Genomic DNA, 25,635 nt, shown 5'->3' on the forward strand with positions numbered 1-25,635 from the left:
GGTTTTGTGGTCCCTGGCTTTCATCCTGTTGCAGTCGCATATATCTCTTGCGTTGGTTCCCATTGTGCACAGTCACTTTTTCTTCTCTGGGTTCGGGGTTTTGACGACGGGTGGACACCGTTGTCCTCGCTCTTGGTTTCGACGTTCGTGGCGAAAGGCAGTTGCAGCTCGTGGACTCTGGTGCTGCGTGGAGTGGACGACGAAGAGGGACCACTGCCTGCTCGCTTCGCACTCGGAGGTTGGGGTGAACGGACTGCATGCCGAGGCCTGTGTTTCCTGCGCACGGACTGCGCGCCGAGGCCTGTGTTTCCCGCGCACGGACTGCACGCCGAAGCCTGCGTTTCCCGTGCACGGGTTGCGTGCCGAGGCCAGTGTTTCCTGCACAGGGACGTGGAGCCTGTGACAACCCTGGACGATCAAGGGGACCAGAGCTAAGTCACAAACACTACATTTTTTACTTTCGTTTATTTGATCATCCCCTTGTGTTGTATACGAGTCAGTATGGGGGCACTCCATTCAGGATATTCGTTTTATCGTGCATTTTCTTGTATGCTGGCATTTATTAAATTAAACATTTTTATTGCACATTTTAATTCTGTGTCGGATTGAGTTGATTACCAGGTTCGAAGACGTCCAGTGGGGTCCGTGCAGGTAAGAGCTTCGGTACCCTTCGCTGCCTCATTCCCCACACGTATTAACTCCGCAATTGTTGAATTGAACGCCTCGGTGTGCAAAGCTCGTTCGGCCATCCGTCCCCAGGGGTGTTCACCCCGGAAAGACGACAACTGGTGTCAAGGAGTGGGATATGAACTTTCTGACACCACGACAAGTGGTGTCAGGAGTGCAGGATTTGGACTTGGTGGACAGTCGGTGTCTGAGAGTTGGCGAATCGACACTGGCTGGGTGGAAATTGCGCTCAGCATTTCAAATCTAAATTTTGAATTGAACGCCTCGGAGTACAAAGCTCATTCGGCTATCTGTCCCCAGTGGTGTTCACCCTGGGAACACGACAATATATACATATACATAAACACACACACACACACACACACACACACACACACACACACACACACACACACACACACACACACACACATATATATACATATATATATACATATATATATATATACATATATATATATACATATATAAATATATATACATATATATATACATATATAAATATATATACATATATAAATATATATACATATATAAATATATATACATATATATATATATATACATATATATATATATATACATATATATATATATATATATATATATATATATATATATATATATATATATATATATATATATATATATATATATATATATATATATATATATATTGTTGCGGATATGGGATTTGGCCTCCATCCATATCCGCTTGTAAATATTCCCCTATTTCCCCAATACTCCCCAACAATCCCCAATCCCCCATTCCCTAGTCCCATTGTCTGTAAACAACACTCTGTAGCCCCGACCTTCCCCTTTTTCCCCCATTAAATGTCGTGCCCAGGTTCACCGCATCTCACGTAGACAACTATAGGACATCTTGCTAGTTATTCTTAGTCTATGTCAGTTAAGGACTCGTTTCCATTAATTCTGACTCTTCGTTGCACCAGAATGTGATTGTATGGCACCAGTAGTAAGTTTAGGACCTCCCAATACCTCCCCGCATCTCTTCCTCATGAAACAACAACACCAACAACAACAACAGCGGCGGCGGCGCGGGGAGTGCGCGTCCTCACTCCGGCTTGGTTAGCCGCCATTGACCATGTGCTCCAACGGGGTTACCACGCAGGGGCTCACTGTCAGCTCCTCGTCAAGGGCGGAGCCCGGTAACCCCCCGCACCCAATAAGAAGCGGCGGACCGATTCCATCTGGGGCGGAGCTAACGAGCCGAGGGCGTGTCACTCCCCGCTGGACATGCGCAGGAAGACGGAGGTGACGTCAGATGCGCCTCAGCTACGAAGAAGAAAGGACGCCACCTCCTAGCGCTGAGAGATACCTCCCGCATCTCTGGACCGGACCGAGTCGATTCTGCCCCTGAGCCAAGGTGCACCTTGAGCCATCGACTGCCTGCCCTTCCTTGCCATCAATCCCTGTGTGAGTCAGTCTTGTCCCGTTTGTCTGTGGTCTGTCGGGGCTAAGATAAGACCGTGTCTAAGTGCCCATCTTTCTGTGCTGTACCTCTGTGCCGTGTAATCTAAACGTTCTGCATAACCCATATTATATCCTCCTCCGGAGGTCTTGAGAACTGTACCCCTGGTGTCGTGTCATTTAACCCAGGCGTTGTGTCCTTTTTTTTTTTTTTTTTTGTATACAAGATCGAGGCTCGTGAAAGAGCGAACATTAATCACACAGAAAGACAAACCAACACAAAAAACATATAACATCGGGAGCGGTAGACAAGATGGGGAGAGAGGGGGAAGGACACAAACACAACATTTGAGAGCAGGGACCGAGAGACATGGAGACATCGAGAGATCTGAGAGAGGGCGAGGGCTTTGGGGGGGGGGGGGGGCATGGGAAGGGGGCGGTGGGAGAGGTATAAAACATATGGACACTGCCAGGACTTCCAGGAAAGAAGTTGGAATTTCAAACAAGGTGGATCTGGGGTGAATTAGCGGGGGTAGAAAAGATCAAGGTTTTGGATGGGGGAAGATAAGAGATGGTGGTGAACAGCTGTTTTAAAGACCTGTAGGGAGGAGTGGGATTGAAGGGAGTGAGGGAGTTTGTTCCAGAGGCGGGAGAAAAGAGGAGTGAAAGAGTGAAGGTGAGCAGAGAGCCGAGATTTCGGCAGTATAACCATCAGAGGGTTGCTGGCAGATCTTGTGCGACCTGTAGGAATATTTGGGGGACAGAGCACAGAGAGAGCTGGGGGTGCAAGGCCGGAGAGGAGTCGGTAGAAGACAGAAAGACCACCTACCTGCCTGCGGTGAGTGAGTGAAAGGCCCTCAGAGATAGCTTCATCGCGGGAGATTCCAATAATTCTGAAAGCTTTGGTTTCAACAGCGTGAAGCCGAGCTAGGTGTGAGGCAGGAGCACCGGCCCATAGGGGAGAACAGTATTCCATTGAGCTGCGGATGAAAGCCTTGTATGTGGTGAGGAGCTCAGGTGTGCCGAGGAAGGACTTCGCACGACGGAGGATGCCCAGTCGGCGACTGGCTTTGGAGGCCAGCTTGGAAATGTGGTTTTCCCAAGAAAGATCATGGCAGATAGTGAGACCCAAAATCTTGAGCGACAGAACTTCTTGGAGAGGATTGTTGAGAAAGTAGATGGGAGGGTTGTCCAGTCGATCTTTTCGGAGAGACATAGTAAGAGTGTGAGATTTGTCAGGATTGAAAGACATGTTCCACTTGTTTGACCAGTCTGTGATTTTGTCCAGGTCTTCAGAGAGTGAGGAGGCAGCAGACTGCCGATCTGAGGGAAGAGGAATTGAGCGGCAGAGAGTGGAGTCATCAGCAAAGAGATAGAGAGGATTTTCGAGAGAGTCAGAGAGATCATTGATGAAGACCAGAAAAAGCACGGGGCCCAGAACACTGCCTTGGGGAACTCCAGCCTGAACAGGAAGAGGAGATGAGAGAAACCCATTCAGGGCCACACGTTGACGACGACTAGAGAGGAAGTCCGCCAGCCATGCGTGGAGATTTCCATGGATACCAAAGGAGGAGAGTTTGGTGAGCAGAGCGGGGTGCCAGACCGTGTCGAAGGCACGTGATATGTCGAGGGAGACAGCTCTAATTTCCTGTTTGGCATTGAGGACCTCCATCCATTGTTGAGACAGCAGAAGCAGCATGTCCAGAGTAGAGTGACCTGGTCTGAAACCAAATTGATGATCAGAGATCAAGCCATTGGAGAAGAGGAAAGATTTCATATCCGAAGCAATGATGGATTCCATGACTTTGCTGATAATTGGGAGAAGGCTGATTGGTCTGTAGTTGCTAGGATCTGTTTTTGCACCTTTTTTGTGCAAAGCGGTGATGTTGGCTGATTTCCAAGCAGATGGCAGTTGACCTTGAGCAAAAGAGAGGGTGAAGAGAACAGAGAGAGGGTGAGATAGAGCAGCAGAGCAGGATTTTAGGAGCCGTGGGCTGATGCCGTCGGGTCCAGTTGCAGAATCAGAGTCGAGGGTTGACAGAAACTTTTCCACCTTGTCAGGAGGAAAGGACACGGAGTCCAGGAGCAGCAGGGTACGACTGGGTATGGTGGGTACAGAGAGGGATGGGTTTGGGACACAAGATTTAGAGGCAAACACAGAGTTGAGGCATTCAGCTTTTTCACGTGCGGAGTCAGCTGTGTAGCCGTTTGAGGTAAGGGAGGGGATGGAGGGGGAACAAACACCAGAAACGGATTTGACCAGACGCCACCAGGATTTGGAAGAGGGAGACAGATAAGAGAGTTCGGTCTTGAGAACGGAGAGATATTGTTTCCTGGCTCTCCTGAGGGTGGACACACACTTGTTTCGGGCTTTGTGAAAGGAAATGAGATTTCCTTCCGTTGGATTTGCTTTCCAGGAGACGAAGGCAAGTTGTTTCTGGGCAACAGCCTCACCACAAGATTCCGTGTACCATGGACGGGAGGAAGGGTATGACAACTGAAGACGAGATGGGATAAATCTGTGCATGAGAGAGAGCAATTTACTTTGGAAGAATTCCCAGGATGAGTTGATGTCAGAGGTGGTAGAGATGGGAGACCAGTCCAGATGATTGATGGCTGCTTGAAGACCGTGCCAGTTGGCCTGAGTGAAATGCCAGACTCGTCGACGCTGAGCAGGCTCCCTGAGGATGGTCAGAGAGATGTCCACTTTAACAAGGACATGATCAGATGATCCGATCGGAGCAGAAGAAGAGCAGCAGACATTTTCAGGGAAGTTAGTCAACCAAGTCCAGAAGAGAAGCTGTTCCGTTGACTGAGATCCGGGTCGGGAAATTGACAGATTGTGTCAGTCCCAGTGAGTCGCAGAAGTCCTTTGCTGAAGAGCCATGGCTGGTGAGAGAGGTACCCACACCCAGCCAACTGGCATGGTGACAATTGAAATCACCACATATGAGGAAGAGAGAGTTGGGATGAGTAGATAGAAGTTGGTCCATATCATCAGACAGCGAGATGAAGATGGAGTCATCACTGTTTGGTGGACGGTACAACACACATATGAACAAGAGGTGGGAGCGAAGGGCAAGCCGTAGCCAGAGGTATTCCTGGGGGTGAGGTGGAGAGAGTGCAGTGCAGGGCGAGTGAGGAAGAGAGTTTTTGATAAAGATAGCAACCCCGCCTCCAGGACGAGGCTCAGGTCTATCATACCGGAGGAGGGAGTAGCCCGGGAGAGATACTATGGAATCAGAGACATCATAAAGGAGGAAAGTTTCTGTTAAGCAGATCACGTCTGGTTTGACAGAAGCAACCTGTATGGAGAGATCAGTTAAGTTTGAACGAAGGCCCCGGATGTTTGAGGTCCATACCGTTAATGAAGAGGAAGGGGGAGCATCAGATACAGAACAGGGGGGAGGAGGGGTAGGGTAAGATGTGGAAGAGGTGGAAGAGATAGGGAGAGCTGTTGAAGGTGTGTCAGAGATTTCAGAATAGCTCGGAGAAAGGGAAGGATGGGGCGGACAAAAGGTTTGATGGTGATTGGGTGAGCCACAATGAGGTGTTATTTGAGGAGGGGGAAGAGCGAGGCAGAAGGTTGGGGGAGATGGAGGTGAGAGTTTGAAGGGGGAAGAAGCGGGGAGGACGCTTTGAGGAGGGGGAGTGAGAGGGGGGAAATTGAGAAGCAATGAGGGTGGGGAGATTTGAAGGGGAGGGGTGAGGGGGGAGTTTGGGAGGGAAGGGACAAGGGGAGGGATTTGAAAGGGATGGGATATGGGGGAGATTTGGAGGGGAGGGGTGAGGCAGGAGTCTAGGAGGGGAGGGGCGAGGGGGCGTCTTGGCGGGGAGGGGTGAGGGGGTAGTTTAGGAGGGAGGGGGCAAGGGGGGAGATTTGAAAGGGATGGGTGATGGGGAAGATTTGGAGGGGAGGGGTGATGGGGAAGATTTGGAGGGGAGGGGTTATGGGGAAGATTTGGAGGGGAGGGGTGAGATTGGATTTTTGAAAGTGTACGATTTATGGGAATCGAACATTTATTGCAAAATGAGTTTCTTGTGACCTTCGAGTTAAAAATACGTTTAAGGACGCTGGATGGAGGATGGAGTGCAGGAGAGTTTAGGGAATGTAGAAAAAAGGCACTATAGGAGATGGTTATTTTTTTTGGGATGAATTGATTTGGTGAGCAAGTCGAAAGCAGCCTTTTAAAGAAGAAGAAGAAAAAGGTGTTATAAAATATGACGGAATACATAACTTGAGGGGAAAGTGTAAACATTGAAGGTTAATGAGTGAAAACTATCTGGGGAAATGGGGGAGAAACACGTGGTCGAAGAACGAACGAACGAATAAGAATGAATAAACGAATGAGAACAGAGAAGTAAATGTTTTTTTTTTGTTTTTTTTTTTTTTTTTTGGAGTTGAGATTTACACAAGGAAGTAGGCTATGGGTGAAAAGCCTGGGAATACAGAGAACGAAAGTTATTGGATCACAAACGACGGACCGCTGAGAGAAAAACAAAGCCTCAAGGTTGTACAGTGCACACTGTACAAGGCCTCAAGACACGACACGGCAAACAGACGATCAATTTATGAAAGATAAACACCGAGAAACAACCAAAGTTGCACACAATAACTTCACACACCGAAAGATAAATACAGTTTCGACAAAATACAATTGTGAACAGACTTAACTTCGAAAAACGTGGAGACCGTGTGGAGCTTCGAAAATCCCTCCCACCGTCTCCGAGATCTCGCGAAATCCCTCAATTCCTTTCCTTCATTGATTTAGCATAGCGCGATTCGGCCAACGTTCGAGTGTAATCGGGTAACTTGTGCGAACACGGCGGCCATTCCGCTCGGTCAAGCAACATCTAAGTCGTGTCCGTAACAATATATATATATATATATATATATATATATATGTTGTTGCGGTTCTGAGAAATGTACATATTGATTAATAAAGGTTAAAGGTTTTGCCCCCATAGTTAGTCCACATGCAACACGTAGGCCACCTTTGAACATTAGTTATGTCATGGTATATGTGAGATAAGGCCATTCCCAAAAGTGATACCTGCATTGTGTAAAGGAAGAAATAAGAGTAGGTCCCGTTCATTTTGCGGCCCACCCTCCAAATCTACCTCGTTGGGCACCATCCAGTCTGCGCCCCATTCCCCATTGCGCCCCATCCAGTCTGCGCCCTATTGCCCCTCGCATTAGGATGCTCAAACCAGCCAAATGCCACGAGGTAGGCCTGGAAAAGGGGGAGGAGCGCGAGGTCGGGGTGTGGCCACGTCAAGCAGACGTCAAGGGCGGAGCCGGTAAGAGCCAACAAACCAACCAGGGCTCGGGTGGAATGGCGTGAGGGGCATGGTCAGAGCGCGGCTGGCAGATTTGAGAGGGTTCGCTGGGCGGCGCTATATAGACGCGCACACAAAGCCCTTCCACAGGACTTATGAGCAGAGGACTGAGCGAGCTCGTATTGTGAGGACTTATGCGCTTTATCAGAGGACTCTCGTGCGAAAGGACTGATAAAGGGAGGATATACGCGCTTTGGCAAGAGGACTTTCCAGGACTGGCACGATTCGCGCATGGTGAAAAGGACTTGAGGGAATTGCGTTCGAGCTGCCGATTGTTGCGTACGCGGCTGAGCCGCGAGTGCATTTATTACATACGCGACCGTGGTCGCCAGTAACCGCCAGCCTACCTTTCGCCGCTTCCACCCTATAATTGTCCGATCCGCGCCAACGACACGTGGGGAGCACCTGCCGTCTATCCTATCATCTATACCGCCGTACGAGTCGGGGACCCGGAGGACGAGCTGTGGACGCCATCCCTGGACAATCAACCCCAACCTTCTACATCCCCGTGTGGGTGTGTCTGTGTGTGCGGGCCCGTTTGTCCAGGGTATAAGTTAAGACTGTTCTTCAGGCTGCCCTGTTTCTTTTTCTTCTTCTTCATTGTACAAAGTGTTCATAAACCAATCTGTTCTTCCTTTCTTCTTAATCCGACCGTTTTAGTGATTTCTTCCATTTTTGTTTTTTTTTGTTTTTTGTATACTGAATCGAGGCTCGTGAAAGAGCTGACATTTACTTCACAAACAAATCAACCAGACAAACAAAATATATAAAAAGAGGGAGCGGAAGACAAGAGAAGGGGAAGCACACAAACACTTGAGAGCACACAACATTTAAGAGCAGGGAGATGTGTGGGAGGGAGAGGGCTTGGGGGGAGGAGGTGTGGGAAGGTGGGGGGGGGGGGGGTGGGAGAAGTATAAAACACAAGGACACCAAGGACTTCCTTGGACCTTTCAAGGACCCAAGGGTTGGGTAAGCGTGGCACGATTCGGCACCGCTCAAATCGGGTTAGTACCTGTTAACGGCCCGGATCGCGGCTCGCTATCGCTCGGCGTGTCCACTACAACCGTGGTTCGGGCGGGGTTATTTCCTTGCTTCCTGGGAGGTGCTGGTAATTAGGTAATAGGAACAATTCGGCCTACCACCCTATTCAGCGCTGACCGGAAGGAACGTCATAGCCCCGGATCAAGTCGGCTAGACAAGAGACAAGGGGATTAATCCCCCGTTGGTAAGGGGAAGGCCGACGTTGAGATCCACAACAATTGGTGTCAGGAGTGGGATTGGACCCGAAGTGCGCCTCACGCACTCAAAATTACGAGCGGCCGAAACTTTATTAACATCTAAATTAAATTCGTGCCATGGCTAGTCAAGACGGTCGGATGCCGGTGGGGGTAAATGAGGAGGTAGAGGAGGAAGTAGAAATAACCCAGGACCCCCGGGAAGAATGGGAAGAGGAGGAGAGAATAATGAGGGTGCAGCAGTAGGGGTGGCAGGCTAAGGAAATGGCGGCGCCTCGCACATGACGTCGAGGGCCGCGCCCGCTGCGCAAGTAGGGGTGATAGACATGCAAGCCTATATGGCACAATTCATGGCGCAAATACAGGCAACCATAGAACTGGAGGGGAACAGAGCCACGCGGGAAAGGAAAGAAATGAAAGGCGGGTTAAATAATTTGGAAAACAAAATGTGGGGGCAAATGAAGGAAATGGGGGGCCAATTGAAGGACATGGGGGGCCAAATGAAAGAAATGAAAGAGGGGTTAACGGGGTTGGAAAACAGGATGGCCACCCAAGAGAACCAAATGGAAGGAATGAAGGACGAGTTAACGGGGTTGGAAAACAGGATGGCCACCCAAGAGAATCAAATGGAAGGAATGAAGGACGGGTTAGCAGGGTTGGAAAACAAAATGGGGGGCCAATTGATGGAAATGGGGGATAAATCCGCCCGGGAAATAAAACAAATGGGGGAACGGATAGAGGAGGTAAAAAACGAGCTGGAAAGCAAAATGGGCGCCCAAAAGAACGAATTGGAACAAATGAGGGTGGCATCGAAGAGGGACATAGAAGAAATGGGGGAGGCTATAAGGCAAGGATTGAGCGAAGAGGTCGCGGGGGTACGCGACGAGGTAAAGCAGTGCGAGGAGTGCGTGGAGAAAGAGGTGAGGAAGAGTACGGCTAGGTTACAAAGGGGTATAGAGGAGTTGACGCGGGAAGTAGAGAAGCTGACGGTGGGACAAAAAGAGTTAGGGGAGCAAGTGGGTAAGAACACGAACGTGATAGGGGGGCTGAAATCAGCACAAAGGGAAATTAAGAGGGAACTTATAGCGACGAAGAAGGAGTGCCAAATGGTACACAAGATGCTGACGAAGAGGTTGGATGAGGTGGTAGAGATGTTGGGGGCGAGGGAACGAGAAGTCAGGACCCATATAGAGACGACCAAGGTGGCCTGAGAAGTAGAAATTGTGGGGGCGCACCGGGAAATAGAAGTGGTGAAACAAAAATTAGAAGAGGTGGAAGAAGGGGTGAGTGAAATTAAAAAGAGATGAAGCGAGACTAAAAATGAAATAAAGGAGGTGATGGAATTTGTACAAGGTCTGTGTTCACATCGTGATGATGTGCTTGCTCGCCAAATAAAGAGTTTGCAGGTGGCGGAGGACGAGCGAAGAGGAAGAAGCACCGAGGTGAGTGGCGATAATGTCGGAAATGTGTATGGTGTGAGGGGAGGTTCAACGAGCTTGGGAGTTGGCAGAGACCTGGGCGTTCGTGAGAGGCCAATGGTAAGGTGTGCGACTGGTCCGGAGTGCGTGGAGAGAGTGTGCACAGGGATGTCTGACCATGGGGAGTGTGAGAGGTGTTGGTGAGCCGGGGTGTGCGAGTATGGAATGGGTAGCGGGTTGCGACGAGGCGACCCAAGCATCGACACCGACAGGGGTAGTCTTTAGAGGGATGGGGGACGCACGCGAGCCCCCTGGGAATCGTGTACTGTGGGGGCCGAAACGGTTCGGCCCCGCGTCAATTCCACAGGGAGCGACGCACAGGGTCCGGCCTTCGGGCAGTAATAAGGTTCCACTCGCACCGTATGACGGCAAGAGTGATTTGAGGGCGTACCTGGCGCAATTCGACCACGTGTGTAGGGGGAACGGTTGGAATCCGGACGAAGGTGGAGTACACCTTGTGGGGGCACTGCGTGGCGGCGGAGGTTCTGACGGCCTTACCACTGGGTGCTATCACCCTGCCAGACCTCCGTGCGGCCTTAATTAATAGATTCGGTATTGAACAGCAGAGCGAGCTTGTTAAAGCTCAGCAAGCGGTGTGAAAAAGAAAGCCCCAGGGGACCATCCGGGAGCTTGCCTATGACATTCGCCGCGCAGTAGGGATCGCACACGCGGACATGGCAGCGACCTCCCAGGAAAGCCTGGCGCTGGACCATTTCATCCAGGCCTTCCCGGACCCCAAACTGCGACAACAGCTCGCGATGTGGCGCCCGCGGACCTCGAGTCAGGTGGCCGACACTGCGGCCCGTTGGGAAGCAGCGAGGCCCCTGGCCCGGGGAAGCGAGCGAGCAATTTGGAATTCCGGAGGCAGGCACCTTACCAGGTGAGGTGCTTTAATTGTAGCCGGCTGGGTCACCGTGCACGGGAGTGTCGAGCCCCGCGCCGGGACGGACCCCGGCAGCCGGGACCATCAAATCCGCCTGGTACGGGTCGGACTAGTCGACCCTAGACACCCCCCCACCAGGGCCCGGGAAACTAGTAAGTGCCGAGCATACAGGGCCGTGTTCGGTAGTAGGGGATGGAGAAGAGCCCTCATTGACGCGACAGGTCATCTATTGTGGCCAAATTGGTAAAGGTAGCCTGACAATTCGGTGCAAAATTGCCAGCGTGGGGGTAGATGCCGTAGTGAACACAGGAGCTAGCGCCACGATCATCAGCCCTGTGATCCTTAATTCGAGTGCAGACAGCTGGGATAAAATCCAGCGTCTGGAAAATCATAGTTTGCAGCTGGCTACCGGGGTAGCGGCCCCCATCATAGGGCGTGGTTTTGTAACCCTCAAGTTGGGGTCGGTAAAGAGGGAGATAGAAGTTTGGGTGGCAGAGGTCTGCGACCCATGCTTAATCGGGTTGGATCTGTTGACTGCCAGCGGTTGTAAAATCGATTTGTGCCGGGGGACCCTGCAAGTGGGAATAGATGAGCTGCCATTGGGAGGAGTGAGCACAGCCGAGAGGACGGAGCTGGAGGCTTCTGAGGCCGTGACCATTCCCCCGAGAGCCGAGGCAATAATGCCGGCCCGATGGCTAGCTAGCCCAACATGGCAGGAGTCCTGCGGCCTAGTCGAACCAGTGGCAGCGCAGTCCATCCCGGGTTTAGTCGTGGGCCGCACCCTCGTAAAAATGGACGGGCCGGTGGTGGCCGTCCGAGTAATTAATATTAGTACGGAACCACGCACTATAGGACTGGGCACAAAGATAGACGGCTGCACCCCAGTTAACGAAGTCGCGGCAGTGAGGGACGAGAACGTCCAGCCGAGCCGGCCCCAGAGGGAGTCTTCAAAAAGTAGTAGGAATTGGCCCGATCCCATTTGTGAGATGGTAAATCGAAGTAGCGTAGAGTTGGAGGATACCCAGAGGGAGACCTTACACAAATTAATTGAATCCCATTTGGATATCTTCTCCTAGTCCTCCGAAGATATTGGACGTACGGGCCTGGTGAAACATCAGATCCACACCGGTGAGGCCCGGCCTATTCGTCAGCCCGCCGGACGGCTCCCTTGGAGCAAGAGGGAGGAAGCTGACGAGCAGGTACAAAAAATGCCCGATGCAGGTATCATCGAGCCCTCGGGAAGTCCTTGGATGTCACCTGTTGTGCTGGTCAAAAAGAAAGATGGGACCACGCGTTTCTGCGCGGACTATCGCCAGCTGAACAACGTGACACTCAAAGACTCGCATCCCCTGCCAAGCATTTACGATACCCTCGATGCCGTTGCGGGCCCAAATTGGTTCCCAACCTTGGACCTCAAGAGTGGGTATTGGCAGGTGGAGATGGATAAAGCAGGGAAGGAGAAAACGGCATTTTCCACAGGTAAGGGGCTGTATAAGTTCACTGTGATGCCGTTTGGTTTGTGCAACGCCCCCGCCGCATTTGAAAGATTGATGGAGCATGTACTGGGCGGCATGCCATGACAGTCATGCCTGGTGTACCTGGATGACGTCCTGGTGCATGCTAAAACATTCCCCCAAGCAATAGCTAATTTGGACCAGGTGTTTGGGTGCCTCAGACAGGCAGGGTTGAAATTGAGTCCGAGTGAATGCACTTTGTTTGCTAGAGAGGTGGCTTATTTAGGTCACTTCATTGGTCGCGAGGGGGTAAAAACAGACCCAGGCAAAATTACAGCGGTGGAGGAGTGGCCCGCACCACGTACCATCAAGGAGGTGCGGGGATTTTTGGGACTCTGCTCCTACTACCGGCGCTTTGTGGCAAAATTTGCAGAGTTGGTCCGGCCCCTTCACCGGCTTACGGAGAAGGGGACGAGATTTAATTGGACAATGGAGTGCCAAGAGGCCTTCCTAGCATTGAAGGGGTGTTTGACATCCACACCCATTCATCCTTCCACAGGACTTATGAGCAGAGGACTGAGCGAGCTCGTATTGTGAGGACTTATGCGCTTTATCAAGAGGACTCTCGTGCGAAAGGACTGATAAGGGAGGATATACTCGCTTTGCAAGAGGGCTGTCCAGGACTGGCGCGATTGGGAATTGAGGGAATTGCGTTCGAGATTGAGGGAATTGGGAATTGAGGGAATGCAAAAGGACTTGAGGGAATTGCGTTCGAGCTGCCGATTGTTGCGTACGCGGCTGAGCCACGAGTGCATTTATTACATACGCGACCGTGGTCGCCAGTAACCGCCAGCCTACCTATCGCCGCATTCCACCCTATAATTGTCCGATCCGCGCCAACGACACGCGGGGAGCGCCTGCCGTATGTCCTATCATCTACACCGCCGTACGAGTCGGGGACCCGGAGGACGAGCTGTGGACGCCATCCCCAAGGCAGTGTTCTGGGCCCTGTGCTTTCTCTGGTCTTCATCAATGATCTCTCTGACTCTCTTGAAAATCCTCTCTATCTCTTTGCTGACGACTCTACTCTACAACTGAAATTACTCCAGATTTTGTTAATGTGACCTTTAAAAGAAACAAAAACCACATTTGACATTTCGAAGCAAATAAATTGATCCTTGAAAGTGATGTAAACTGATATCGAACTCAATTCATGGACAGTACTGTGTTAAACTTCTGTACGTTTTCCAGAAGTATCTATCTATTTTGCACATCAGCCAAATTTCTTTTTCAACAAAAACAAAAGCTAAATTATGACTGGGATTACGGACAGTAAAATTACAGTTCAGTACTTCGTGTAACCCCCACGAGCATTCAGGAGAGCACGTACACGACGAGGCATGCTGTTCACGAGATTTGCCAAGGTTGGACAGGAATCGCTTGCCATGCAGTGACAATAGTCTGCTGCAATTCACGCACAGAGGTAGGATGCTGGTCCGAGTTGTCGATTTGACGCGTTAATTCTGCCCACAAGTTCTCTATCGGATTCATATCCGGGGACATGGCAGGCCACTCCATATGCTCTACACCACGGTCAGCAAGAAAGTGTTGGATCATGCGAGCACGATGAGGCCGTGCATTGTCATCTTGGAAGACAAAGTTTCCTCGAAAGGCTGCACGAGCAAATGGAAGCAATGTTTCTTTCAGAATGACCCTGTACTTGAACTGGTTCAGGTTTCCATTCAGAACAACCAGGTCAGTTTTGCCCGCTGCATGAAAAGCAGCCCAAACGGTCACCCCACCACCTCCAGCTTGGACTCTTGGCACCATACAATCTTCGTTGTGGGCTTCATGCACTTGTCTGCGCACTCGGACGCGGCCATCTTGACGATAGACCAGAAATCTAGACTCGTCACTGAAGGTCACGTGATTCCAGTGTCCTGGCTGCCATTGACGGTGTTCTCTGGCCCACTGCAATCGGCACTGGCTGTGTTGTCTGGTCAGGCATGGCTTTCTCAGGGGACGCCTGGCACGTTAGCCTGCTTGAACCAGTCGGTGGTTGACTAGCCTTCTGGATACAGGCACATTTGTCAGTTGCTGCCACTAAGCCCTAAGCCGATTAGCTGACTTGGTACGGCCAATGCAGACTAACCGGTGCAGCTGGCGATCATCTCTCCTTGCGGTTCTGCGTGGACGTCCTGGCCTCGGTATTGGAGTAGGGACACCCTTCTGAGCATTTTGTTTCAGGATCTTTGACACCTGACCTTGAGTGATGCCATACTGCCGAGCAATAGCACGCTGTTTCATGCCAGAATTTCGTAAAGCCACCACTCCATGACAAACAGCATTGTCAAGTTGACGGACCATCTCCAGAGGAAGTGGCAATAACTTTTGTAGACGTGCAGCAGTTGTTTTCCACTAATACAGAACGCAACAACCCTTATATACCCGATTGTGAAGCCAATCGTCAAATGTACCTGTCCTTACATTTTGTCACGCCACCTCTGATATAATCCTGTTATTGACTTCTTGCTGTGAAAGACAATCAGCGACATGGTTCTTTCAACGAAGACATCACCGAAGGGTAAAATAAACTCATCAGATTGATATACTGAGTTCAGAAAGTAAACCCAAGTCAAGAAAAAAAAAAATATTCCATATTAAATGCCAAGTCTGTATATAATTAGAAAATAAAAATTATTTTTTGATGGAGTATATAAAATGGACGACCCCATTTCCAAAATAATTCAAAATATATTTAACTCAATTAAACGTTTGGTTGAGTCAATTCTAATATGTATACACAATTATAATACAAATAGGAACAACACACAGGACGAATGATTAAACGTTAATTTTTCAACTCGATATAAAATGGATGATTTTTTTACCGGTTTGGGAAAGTAAGATAAAATTTAATAATCATAAAAACCTCCCAAATTCGTTAAGATGTCTAATAGTCGGTTCAAGGGGATGTGGGAAAACCTGTTTACTTTCAAAGATGCTCCTTACTCCAAAATTTTTAGATCATTGAAAATTTAATAATTTTTACAAAGTCAAGTTTTCTACCAGAGTACCAACTACTATCACAAGGTTTTAATGCGGCGCTTCAAAAAGAAGATATAATCGGGTTATTTAAGCTTCAACACGAACTAAATGAGCTCAACATTGAAGATGTAATACAACTATTTTGTGATACTCCACAAAAATGGAAAAAGAAATCCAAACCGACATCACCGACAACCAACTCTTGTACTCTCACTGATAATATGGATGATATACCTTCACCCCAAGATTTAGATGAAACAAAAAAGAACCTCGCTATCTTTGATGATTGTGTTAATGAGAGAAATCAAACGGTGATGGACAGCTACTATACAAGGGGGTGACATTCTTCTTGTAATTGTATTTATCTCAGTCAATCATACTTTCAACTCCCTCGTCACTCAATAAGAAACAATGCTAATACTTTTATTTCATTCAAACTAAATGCATTCGATATAACCAATTTTTGGACGGATAATTGTTCTACATTATGTAGTAAAAAGGAATTTGAGGACCCTATGAAACATACGACTCAAAAATATAAATATATCGTTGTTAAAGAAGATGATATACAGTCACGTGAAAAAGGAAGTACACCCCATTTAAAGTTTTGACTTTTTCAACATATTTCAACATACAGCTATTTGATCTTCATTTCAACAATATTGATAGATAAAGGTGATATAATATAACAAATATCATGAACCATTTACACATTTTGTAGTCCATTGTATAATTTAAATAAACATAAATGTAAATTTCGCATGTGGAAAAAGTAAATACACCCCTACATTTATCACTACTTCAAATACCTAAAATTAGAATCAGGTGCACCAGCTCAGGTGCAAATGATTAGAACATCGTCAGAGAGGATCTTGTAGGAACCTGTCTTATTTAAACCTCAGACATTTAGTTTGGTTTGCTCTTTGTTGTTGAAGTGTGCAGCGTCACTATGCCTCGATCAAAAGAGCTCTCTGCAGCCTTCAGAAAGAAGGTTATAGATGCCTACAAGTCTGGGAAGGGATTTAAAAAGATCTCCAAACAATTTGAAATCAATCATTCGACTGTCCGGAAGATCATCTACAAGTGGAGAAGATTCCAAACAACTGCCAACTTGTTCAGGCCAGGCCGCCCCGGCAAGTTCAGCCCGAGAGCAGACCGCAAGATGCTGAAAGAAGTCTCGAAGAACCCCAGAATGTCATCAGGGGACCTACACGTAGCTCTTGCCACTGTTGATGTCAAAGTGCACGAGTCTACCATTAGAAAGAGGCTGCACAAATTTGATCTACATGGGAGGTGTTCCAGGAGGAAACCTTTGCTGTCCAGAAAGAACATCAGGGCAAGACTAAAGTTTGGCAATGAACACCAAGGCAAAGACCAGCACTTCTGGAACAATGTGCTCTGGGCAGATGAGTCAAAGGTAGAGCTATTTGGCCAAAGTACCAGAAGACATGTTTGGCGAAAACCAAAGACAGCATTTGACCACAAGAACCTGATACCAACTGTAAAGCATGGTAGGGGAAATATTATGGTTTGGGGCAGCTTTGCTGCATCAGGGCCTGGGCAGCTCACCATCATAGAATCCACTATGAATTCTTCATTGTACCAGAGGGTGCTTGAGGATAATGTGAGGCCATCTGTCGGAAAGTTGAAGCGTTTCATCATTCAATAAGAGTCAATAAGAGTTTCATCCTTTTTGTAGTTATCAGAAGTTTGTAAAACCTGAACTTTGTTTTTATCCGTTAGACCATAAACATTAATAGATAGATTGTTCATTTTCTCAAATTTATTAATATCTTTCATGGACATTGGAAATGGTAAACCAGTAACATTTAACTCCTTTTCATATTTCTCATAATGCGATACCCTTTCGGGGTGAACTTCAATAGGATGTAAGTGTGCAAGAATAGACCATATAAAACATTTAAGATCTTTGTTTTGAATATTAATAATCGCCTTTTTAAGCTTTATATTTTTCGGCAATTCAATATAAGAAGAAGCTTTTAGGGGGTTTGATTTTAGAACATGTATGTCAATGAAAAGTATTCTAGTAATAGTAAATCCACTACCCACAAGCGAATGATCCACCTGTTCTTCTTGTTCTATAAGTTTATCATAAACATCTGTTAATAAGAACCCCCGGTGTGATGCGATAAAATAAGGTTTTGTTTTCATCTCGCGTTGTATAATAAGATCCCCTATTTCAGTATTTGGTTTTTTTCAATTCCATTTTTACTCCCATATAAAAATTAAGGGGTTTAATCTCATCCAAAACATTCTTTACATAGCTTTCAACGGCAGGTTTGATTGTTTCAATCGCCTCAGCAATTGATTTTGGTTCTGGGGGTGGTAAATTAAAAATCCTTATTTTAATATGTCCCCTAAATGCCCCATCAGTGTCCTTAATCATGTATCCCACCAACTTTGTGTTTTTTTGATTTGAGATGAGCAGGAAAACTCCTCTTCATGACCGACTCATCACAAACATGGCAATATTTTGTTTCTCGATCGGGTGGAGCTATCATATGTAAAAGTTTGAGTGTATGTTTTTGGGATTTAAGATGTCTTTTACGTCCACTTTTATAATCACGTTTACAAACGTCACAATACCATGTTTTTGGTTTTTCTTATTCAAGTGGAGCCATCATCTGTGAAAGTTTGGCTTTGTGTTTGTTGGATTGAAGGTGATGTTTCTAATTGTTTTTATAATCGCGATCACAAACATTGCAATATGTTGTGACCCGCTTTTTTATATGTCCTCATATTGTTCATTTTATATGAGAGAAAGTTATTTGAACTAAAAATCTTCTTCTTTTTTTCCCCCATAACATAAAATGAATAAAATTAAAATGTTGGTGTCAATGTCCACCCCAATGTGTTAAATAAGTTATGACAAATCTTATCATGAAATTGTTTCCGCTCAATTACTTTTAAACCAGTAAAATCTTCAAGATTACATTTATGATTATGTTTATACAATAACTGAAATAATAAATATTGTATATTCAGAAAAAAAATTCTATCTAGTGCTTCAACCTTTTCTCTACCATGTTTTTCATAGTATAGGCTTAATAATGTTTTAAAATCGGTAATTAGCACTTGTTCTAAATGAGAAATATCATCCAATTTCTTCTTGGTTAATGTTACATATACAGACTTGGCAATTAATATGGAATTTTTTTTCTTTCTTGACTTGGGTTTACTTTCTTAACTCAGTATATCAATCTGGTGAGTTTCTTTTACACTTTGGTGATTTATTTATTAAAAGAACCATGTCACTGATTGTCTGTCGCAGCAAGAAGTCAACAACAGGATTATATCACAGGTGGCGTGGCAAAATGTACGGACAGGTGCATTTGATGATTGGCTTCACAGTCGGGTATACAAGGGTTGTTGCGTTCTGTATTAGTGGAAAACAACTGCTGCACGTCTCCAAAAGTTATTGCCGCTTCCTCTGGGGATGGTCCGTCAACTCGACAATGCTGTTTGTCATGGAGTGGTGGCTTTACGAAATTACGGCATGAAACAGCGTGCTATTGCTCGGCAGTATGGCATCACTCAAGGTGAGGTGTCAAAGATCCTGAAACGAAATGCTCAGAGGGGTGTCCCTACTCCAATACCGAGGCCAGGACGTCCCCGCAGAACCACAAGGAGGGATGATCGCCAGCTGCACCGGTTAGTCCGCAATGACCGTACCAAGTCAGCTAATCGGCTTAGGGCTGAGTGGCAGCAACTGACAAATGTACCTGTATCCAGTAGGCTAGTCAACCAACGACTGGTTCAAGCAGGCTATCGTGACAGGCGTCCCCTGAGAAAGCCATGCCTGACCAGACAACACTGCCAGCGCCGATTGCAGTGTGCCAGAGAGCACCGTCAATGGCACCCAGGACACTGGAATCACGTGATCTTCAATGACGAGTCTAGATTTCTGGTCTATCATCAAGATGGCCGCGTCCGAGTGCGCAGGCAAGTGCATGAAGCCTACAACAAAGATTGTATAGTGCCAAGAGTCCAAGCTGGAGGTGGTGGGGTGACCGTTTGGGCTGCTTTTCATGCAGGGGGCAAAACTGACCTGGTTGTTCTGAATGGAAACCTGAACCAGTTCAAGTACAGGGCCATTCTGGAAGAAACATTGCTTCCATTTGCTCGTGCAGCCTTTCGAGGAAACTTTGTCTTCCAAGATGACAATGCACGGCCTCATCGTGCTCGCATGATCCAACACTTTCTTGCTGACCGTGGTGTCGAGCATATGGAGTGGCCTGCCATGTCCCCGGATATGAATCCGATAGAGAACTTGTGGGAAGAATTAACGCGTCAAATCGACCACTTGGACCAGCAGCCGACCTCTGTACGTGAATTGCAGCAGGCTATTTTCACTGCATGGCAAGCGATTCCTGTCCAAACCTTGGCAAATCTCGTGAACAGCATGCCTCAACGTGTATGTGCTCTCCTGAATGCTCGTGGGGGTTACACGAAGTACTGAACTGTAATTTTACTGTCCGTAATCAACAACAACAACAACATGCATTTTAAAGGCCATTTTCCCTGCTAGAGCGAGGGTTAGCCTTGCGGTCCCCATGACAATCTTCTCCATTTTGCCCTATTTTCTGCATCTCTCCTTGTTAACCCCCTTGCCCGCATTTCTTCTTCCACCATCTTTAGCCAAGTCTTTCTCGGTCTTCCCCGTCTTCTACTTCCTTCTACATTCATTTCCATCACTCTTCTCAACCAGTCACTTTCATCCTTCCTCAACACATGACCAAACCATCTCAACCTGTTCCTCTTCACAGCATCAATCACAGGCTCTATTCCCATCATCTTTCGCAATTCATCATTTGTCTCCTTGTTAACCGAGATTTGCCATGTCCGTAATCCCAGTCGTAATTTAACTTTTGTTAAAAAAAAATTGGGCTAATGTGCAAAATAAAGAGATACTTCTGGAAAACGTACAGAGGTTTAACACAGTACTGTCCATGAATTGAGTTCGATATCAGTTTACATCACTCAAGGATCAATTTATTTGTTTTGAAATGTCAAATGTGGTTTTTGTTTCTTTTAAAGGTCACATTAACAAAATCGAGAATAATTTCAACATAATTCCAATGAACTTTTGGTTCTAAGACATCTTGAAAAGTAAGTTCACCCCCACAAAAAATATATTCCATATTAAATGCCAAGTCTGTATTAGATTAATGTTACCGTCATGTTTAGTATATTTTAATTCTTTTAGAAACATGGTGACATGAGTTTTCGTGATATTGGAATATTTTATAACCTCGTCTTCATGGTTGATCAAAAGTCTATATGCTTTAAACTTTTCATTCAGATCGTTATAAACTTTTGCTGGTATTTTACAATATTGTTTACCTTGATATTGAGCAATACATTTTTGAAAATGAGAAACTCTATTGTAAATATTTTTTCCTATTATATTTACTCTCTTATAATCATTATAGGTCATATTAGTGGTAAAACTTAATTGTTGGTTATTACACCACAAACACGTTTTAATATTTGTGTTAGTTATTTCAAAATCAGATAAGTTTTGATTTTTACAAAATGTACAAGTAATATTAGCGAAAGGTTTAATTTCATATAAAATGGGTATATTCCATAATTTTGACCTCATTATTTCTTTAACAATATCTAAAAACTCATTTATAATAGATACTTTCTTTTTAAAGATTGGATTATGTGTATTCATCGGTGATAATGGTTTAGATAAAATTGATTTATATTCATGTATCAATAATTATCCTGTCCTTACAATGTAGAACATTTTATCCCGATTAATATTCTGTAATGTTTGTTCAATATTTCATGAATCATGGGTCATGAATGTAGAGCAGCAACGAAGGCTGGAAAGGGTGGAAATGCGAATGGTTCGATGGATGTGCGGAGTATCGTTGAGAGAGAGGAAGACAAATGATGAATTGCGAAAGATGATGGGAATAGAGCCTGTGATTGATGCTGTGAAGAGGAACAGGTTGAGATGGTTTGGTCATGTGTTGAGGAAGGATGAAAGTGACTGGTTGAGAAGAGTGATGGAAATGAATGTAGAAGGAAGTGGAGGACGGGGAAGACCGAGAAAGACTTGGCTAAAGATGGTGGAAGAAGAAATGCGGGCAAGGGGGTTAACAAGGAGATGCAGAAAATAGGGCAGGATGGAGAAGATTGTCATGGGGACCGCAAGGCTAACCCCCGCTCTAGCAGGGAAAATGGCCTCAAAATGCATGTTTTTGTTGTTGTTGTTTGTTCAATATTTGTAATATTTGTTTTAATATCACCGGATGTTTCATTATAAGTTACAATTAAATCTTTTATCCTATCTAATTTTCCATGAAGTACATCAAATTCCATGTTAAATTTATTAATTATTTCATTATCAATGTTAATAACATCTATTTTTTCATTTAAGTTATTCATTTGTATTATAATTCTCATCCCGTTAAACTAGAAATCAATTTTTTAGTTTTATGATTATTTTAGTGAAATTTTGGAAATTTTGGGAAATTTGAGAAAATCGTGAAATCTGACAAATCAGAAATTTTGAAAATCAATTATTTTATTTTTTGAAAATTGTGAAATCTGAAAATTTGGAAAATTGGGAAAATCAATTTTTTTATTTTTTGAAAATTGTGAAATCTGAAAATTAAATAATTAATTGGTCACTTCCACTTTGTGGTGAGTCACTTCCTGTTTTTTGGGTTGAGGCAGTTTCGGTTTCGGGGTAAGGGGGATGTGGGGAATGTGGTGAGGGTGGGGAGGGTGGGGAGGGTGGGGAGGTTGGCCTGGTCTGGAACCTAACGTTTCCATCTACTTAGGGCAAAATAAGTAATTCATGATTTTTACCTCTGCCATCGAAGGAGAATGGAAGTTATGTTTTCACGCCTGTTTGGCTGTTTGTCTGTCTATCTATCTATGTGTCTGTTTGTTTGTTTATGAACAAGATATCTCAAAAATTTGTGGACAGATTCAGACGAAATTTGGCAAAGAGGTAGCATGTGTGAGAAGGACTAAGTGATTAGATTTTGGTGAAGATCCAGATTCGGATCCAGCTAGTAGAATTTTTAAAACAATTCTTCACCATTGAGTGATCGGGCCAAAAACGATACATAGCACGCTATCTCAAAAAGTTATGGACGGATTGGACAAAACTTAGTGGAGAGGTTGCGTATGTGACAAGGAAGATTTGATTAAATTTTGGTGAAGATCTGAATCCGGATCCAGATCAGATAATGTTTAAAGTGATTCTTCACCATTGAGTGATGGGGCTAAAACCAATACATAGCATGCTATCTCAAAAAGTTGTGGACGGATTTGGACGAAACTTGGTGGAGAGGTTGGGTGTGACAAGGAAGAATCGATTCGATTTTGGTGAAGATCTGAATATGGATTCAGATACGAGAATTATTTAATTTTTTAAGTGAATCTTCACCATTAAGAGATCGGGTGAAATTCGATATATAATATGATATTTTAAAACGTTGTGGACAAGTTTGTTTGGGGACGAGAACAAGCCGATTCGATTTTGGTTCAGGTCTAAAGCCACATTCAGCATATCAGTGGGATACAAAACAAACTGTTCAGCCTGGCGGAGGTATGCACTCTACCAAGTTCTGCTCTAGTTTATATATGATATGGATGGGATGGTTATTTTCTTTAGGGATGGTTCCAGACTTATGGGGCACCCTGCATATAAACAGAGTTTATATAAGGTGAGTTAACTTTTCCAACCTTTCCAATATTGTGCATAATAAATTGTATATCTGGACTAAGCAAGAATGACACCACCAACAAGGCTCACTGCTGGTTTGCGCAAACCTGCGCTAACCTTACCACTATTCCCTCCCGTCAGCAATGACCCTCTGTTATCCACCATGTCATCCAGGCCCTAGCCGAGCATTTAGGGTGTCGAACTACGAATGATGCATGTCAGTCCCATGTCAAGTCGGGAGATAACGCTCGTGGCACATCCCAAGAGTGAACGACGACATTTTCAGACCAGCAAGCTTGCGGAGTGGGTGACGTCACACGGAGGTTTGTCTGAATGAATGGGCATGCCGCACCAGGACCAAAGGGCCAGCACATGAACCTTTCTCCCAGCAACCACGCCTGGAAAGGGCTGGGCATCACCCTTGACTTCCACCGGACCTCACCGCTCCTGAGACGCATAAAAGGCGGAGCAACAAGTCTTTCGAGAGAGTGGAGTCTGTCTGGTCATCAAGTCCGTTGTTCTTAAATCGGAGCCGTTCATCAAAGGCACTGACCTGTGGCAATCAAACTGCCTTGGAATGGAGAGGAACAGGGGAAGGGCACCGGAGCAAGCCGGGCAAGTGGGTTCAATCCAGGCAATAAGTGCAAACAGTTTTACTCCCCATTACCCTTTCCCCCAGTGTAGGGAAGCGACAAACTCGGCAGTCCTCGCTCGGTAAGCCTAAATATGTCATTTAAACCTCACCCTGCTCTTTCCCCGAAGGCACACCACGGTGTGATCCTGAAGGCACCAACAAGATTGCAAGTAAGTTGTATAAACTTGGTAGATATGTGCATAACTCTGCTCTTTGCATCCTTACTTTTGCTCCACCTCCCTCCCCCTACAGCTTGTCTTTTGCTGCACTCCCCACACAAATCGACGTCTTTGCCTTGCTCTACTAACGTTCCTGTGAATAAAACCCAAAATAAAACCCTTGAAACCACCATGTACCACATGCCTTTCATCGCTCTCCACCTTGTAAATAATTCCTTGGTTTGTTCTTCCAATCTGCCCGTATCGTGGTTTCCTCAATTGGGCTGGCGTAGTCTGTATTGTTGCCTGGCCTGGAGGGTTTTTACCCCAACTAATTGGCTCATTTAACTGGTCGGCGCTGCCCTTCCTGTTCAGCTTGGCAGTCATTTAAAGGGCCATGCCATGACAGAATTTTTTTTTAAACCAAAGCATGACCGAATTCAATGATATCAATAAACTCCCACTAGTAGGGAGATTGTGCGTTAGATGGAAATTGCAAAGCAATGCACTAGCATCTGTGGTGGGTTTTGCCGATGCAGGATGATACCTTCAGTGGTGGGGGAGTGGGGGGAAGGGAGCGGGGGGAGTTGGTTTTTGATGCACGTCCATATTCTTTACCATTGCAGATTGTTTGAAGTGGAACGCATTCAAATCCTTTCAAGGAAATGCAAAAGGTCACAAGATAAAGAACCTCAAAAGCGTTTGGCTAAGTTACTGACCATTCACAATTGGATAAATTCCAATATGGTTCTCTATGGTTCTCATAATTCAAAATCAAATAAGATATAATTCAAAAACTTGAGTCGCTTTGTTTCCTTTTCATAATGCAGGGTGGTTTGAAAATAGAAAGTGAAGCCCCAAAATGGTTGCTGGAAATGACCTCCATATTTCACCGTTTCAAGTTGCAAATGTAAAACTTTGCAATTCGCGGAAGGGTGGGGGGAAGGGGGGGTATTAAATCACTGGAGGCTAATGTTCATACATTTATACTTATACCCACAACTATGCCAATACAGTAACACCCTGACCTGACTGCCAAGCGTTTTGACCTGGGGGCCAGAGGGAGGAGAGCTGGTCAGTCCGGTACCAACGACTGCACGTTGCATGCTGTACGGCTTGTGCGAGGCAGATGCCAATGGCTGCGGTGATAAAGAACGCGGCGCGGCCGAGGCTGCCACCGGTGAAGAGGCTGGTGGAGTGGGGACGGCTGCAGCTGCGGTGGCCGAGTGCATAAATGAAGCCAGCGCCGGCACATTGCCGGGGAATGGAAATGCCGGTGCAACCGAGAAAGCAACTGTGGCTGGCAGAACAAATGGTTGTGGAGAGAAGGCTGAAGGGTGCGACAAAACAAGACAACAGCACAAATGGGTGGTTACATGTTGTTCTGCAGATGCAAACAAATTACCATTCTTTACTTAAAAGAAACGAAGGACCCCATTCACAAAATCATGACCTTTAAGATGGACGTCCTATTTTAAAATCGTTATCCCAAGAGTTAATTGAAAAGCAGATGGTAATTCCTGTAGCATTTAAGATTTGATCTTGTTTTTTGATCATCCTTCATACAGTCACG

The 25,635-nt window shown here is 46.0% G+C and overlaps 1 protein-coding gene across 13 annotated transcripts in view; it reads right to left on the bottom strand.

Annotated features, from left to right (window-relative positions):
• The window catches only part of SMG7 (SMG7 nonsense mediated mRNA decay factor), a 396,971-nt gene that overhangs the window by 141,518 nt on the left and 229,818 nt on the right, over positions 1 to 25,635 (bottom strand). For 11 of the 13 annotated variants that reach the window (XM_068109497.2, XM_068109496.2, XM_078774989.1 and 8 more), the window contains exon 17: positions 25,091 to 25,392. In XM_068109497.2, the coding sequence (XP_067965598.2) occupies positions 25,091 to 25,392 (302 nt within the window). The remainder of the gene's footprint in view (positions 1 to 25,090; positions 25,393 to 25,635) is intronic. The other 2 variants (XM_068109493.2, XM_078774988.1) reach the window with 1 other exon arrangement.

This window comes from Myxine glutinosa, chromosome 3, assembly GCF_964187855.1.
Source record: "Myxine glutinosa chromosome 3, kmMyxGlut1.1, whole genome shotgun sequence".
In the NCBI taxonomy this organism is placed as follows: domain Eukaryota; kingdom Metazoa; phylum Chordata; class Myxini; order Myxiniformes; family Myxinidae; genus Myxine; species Myxine glutinosa.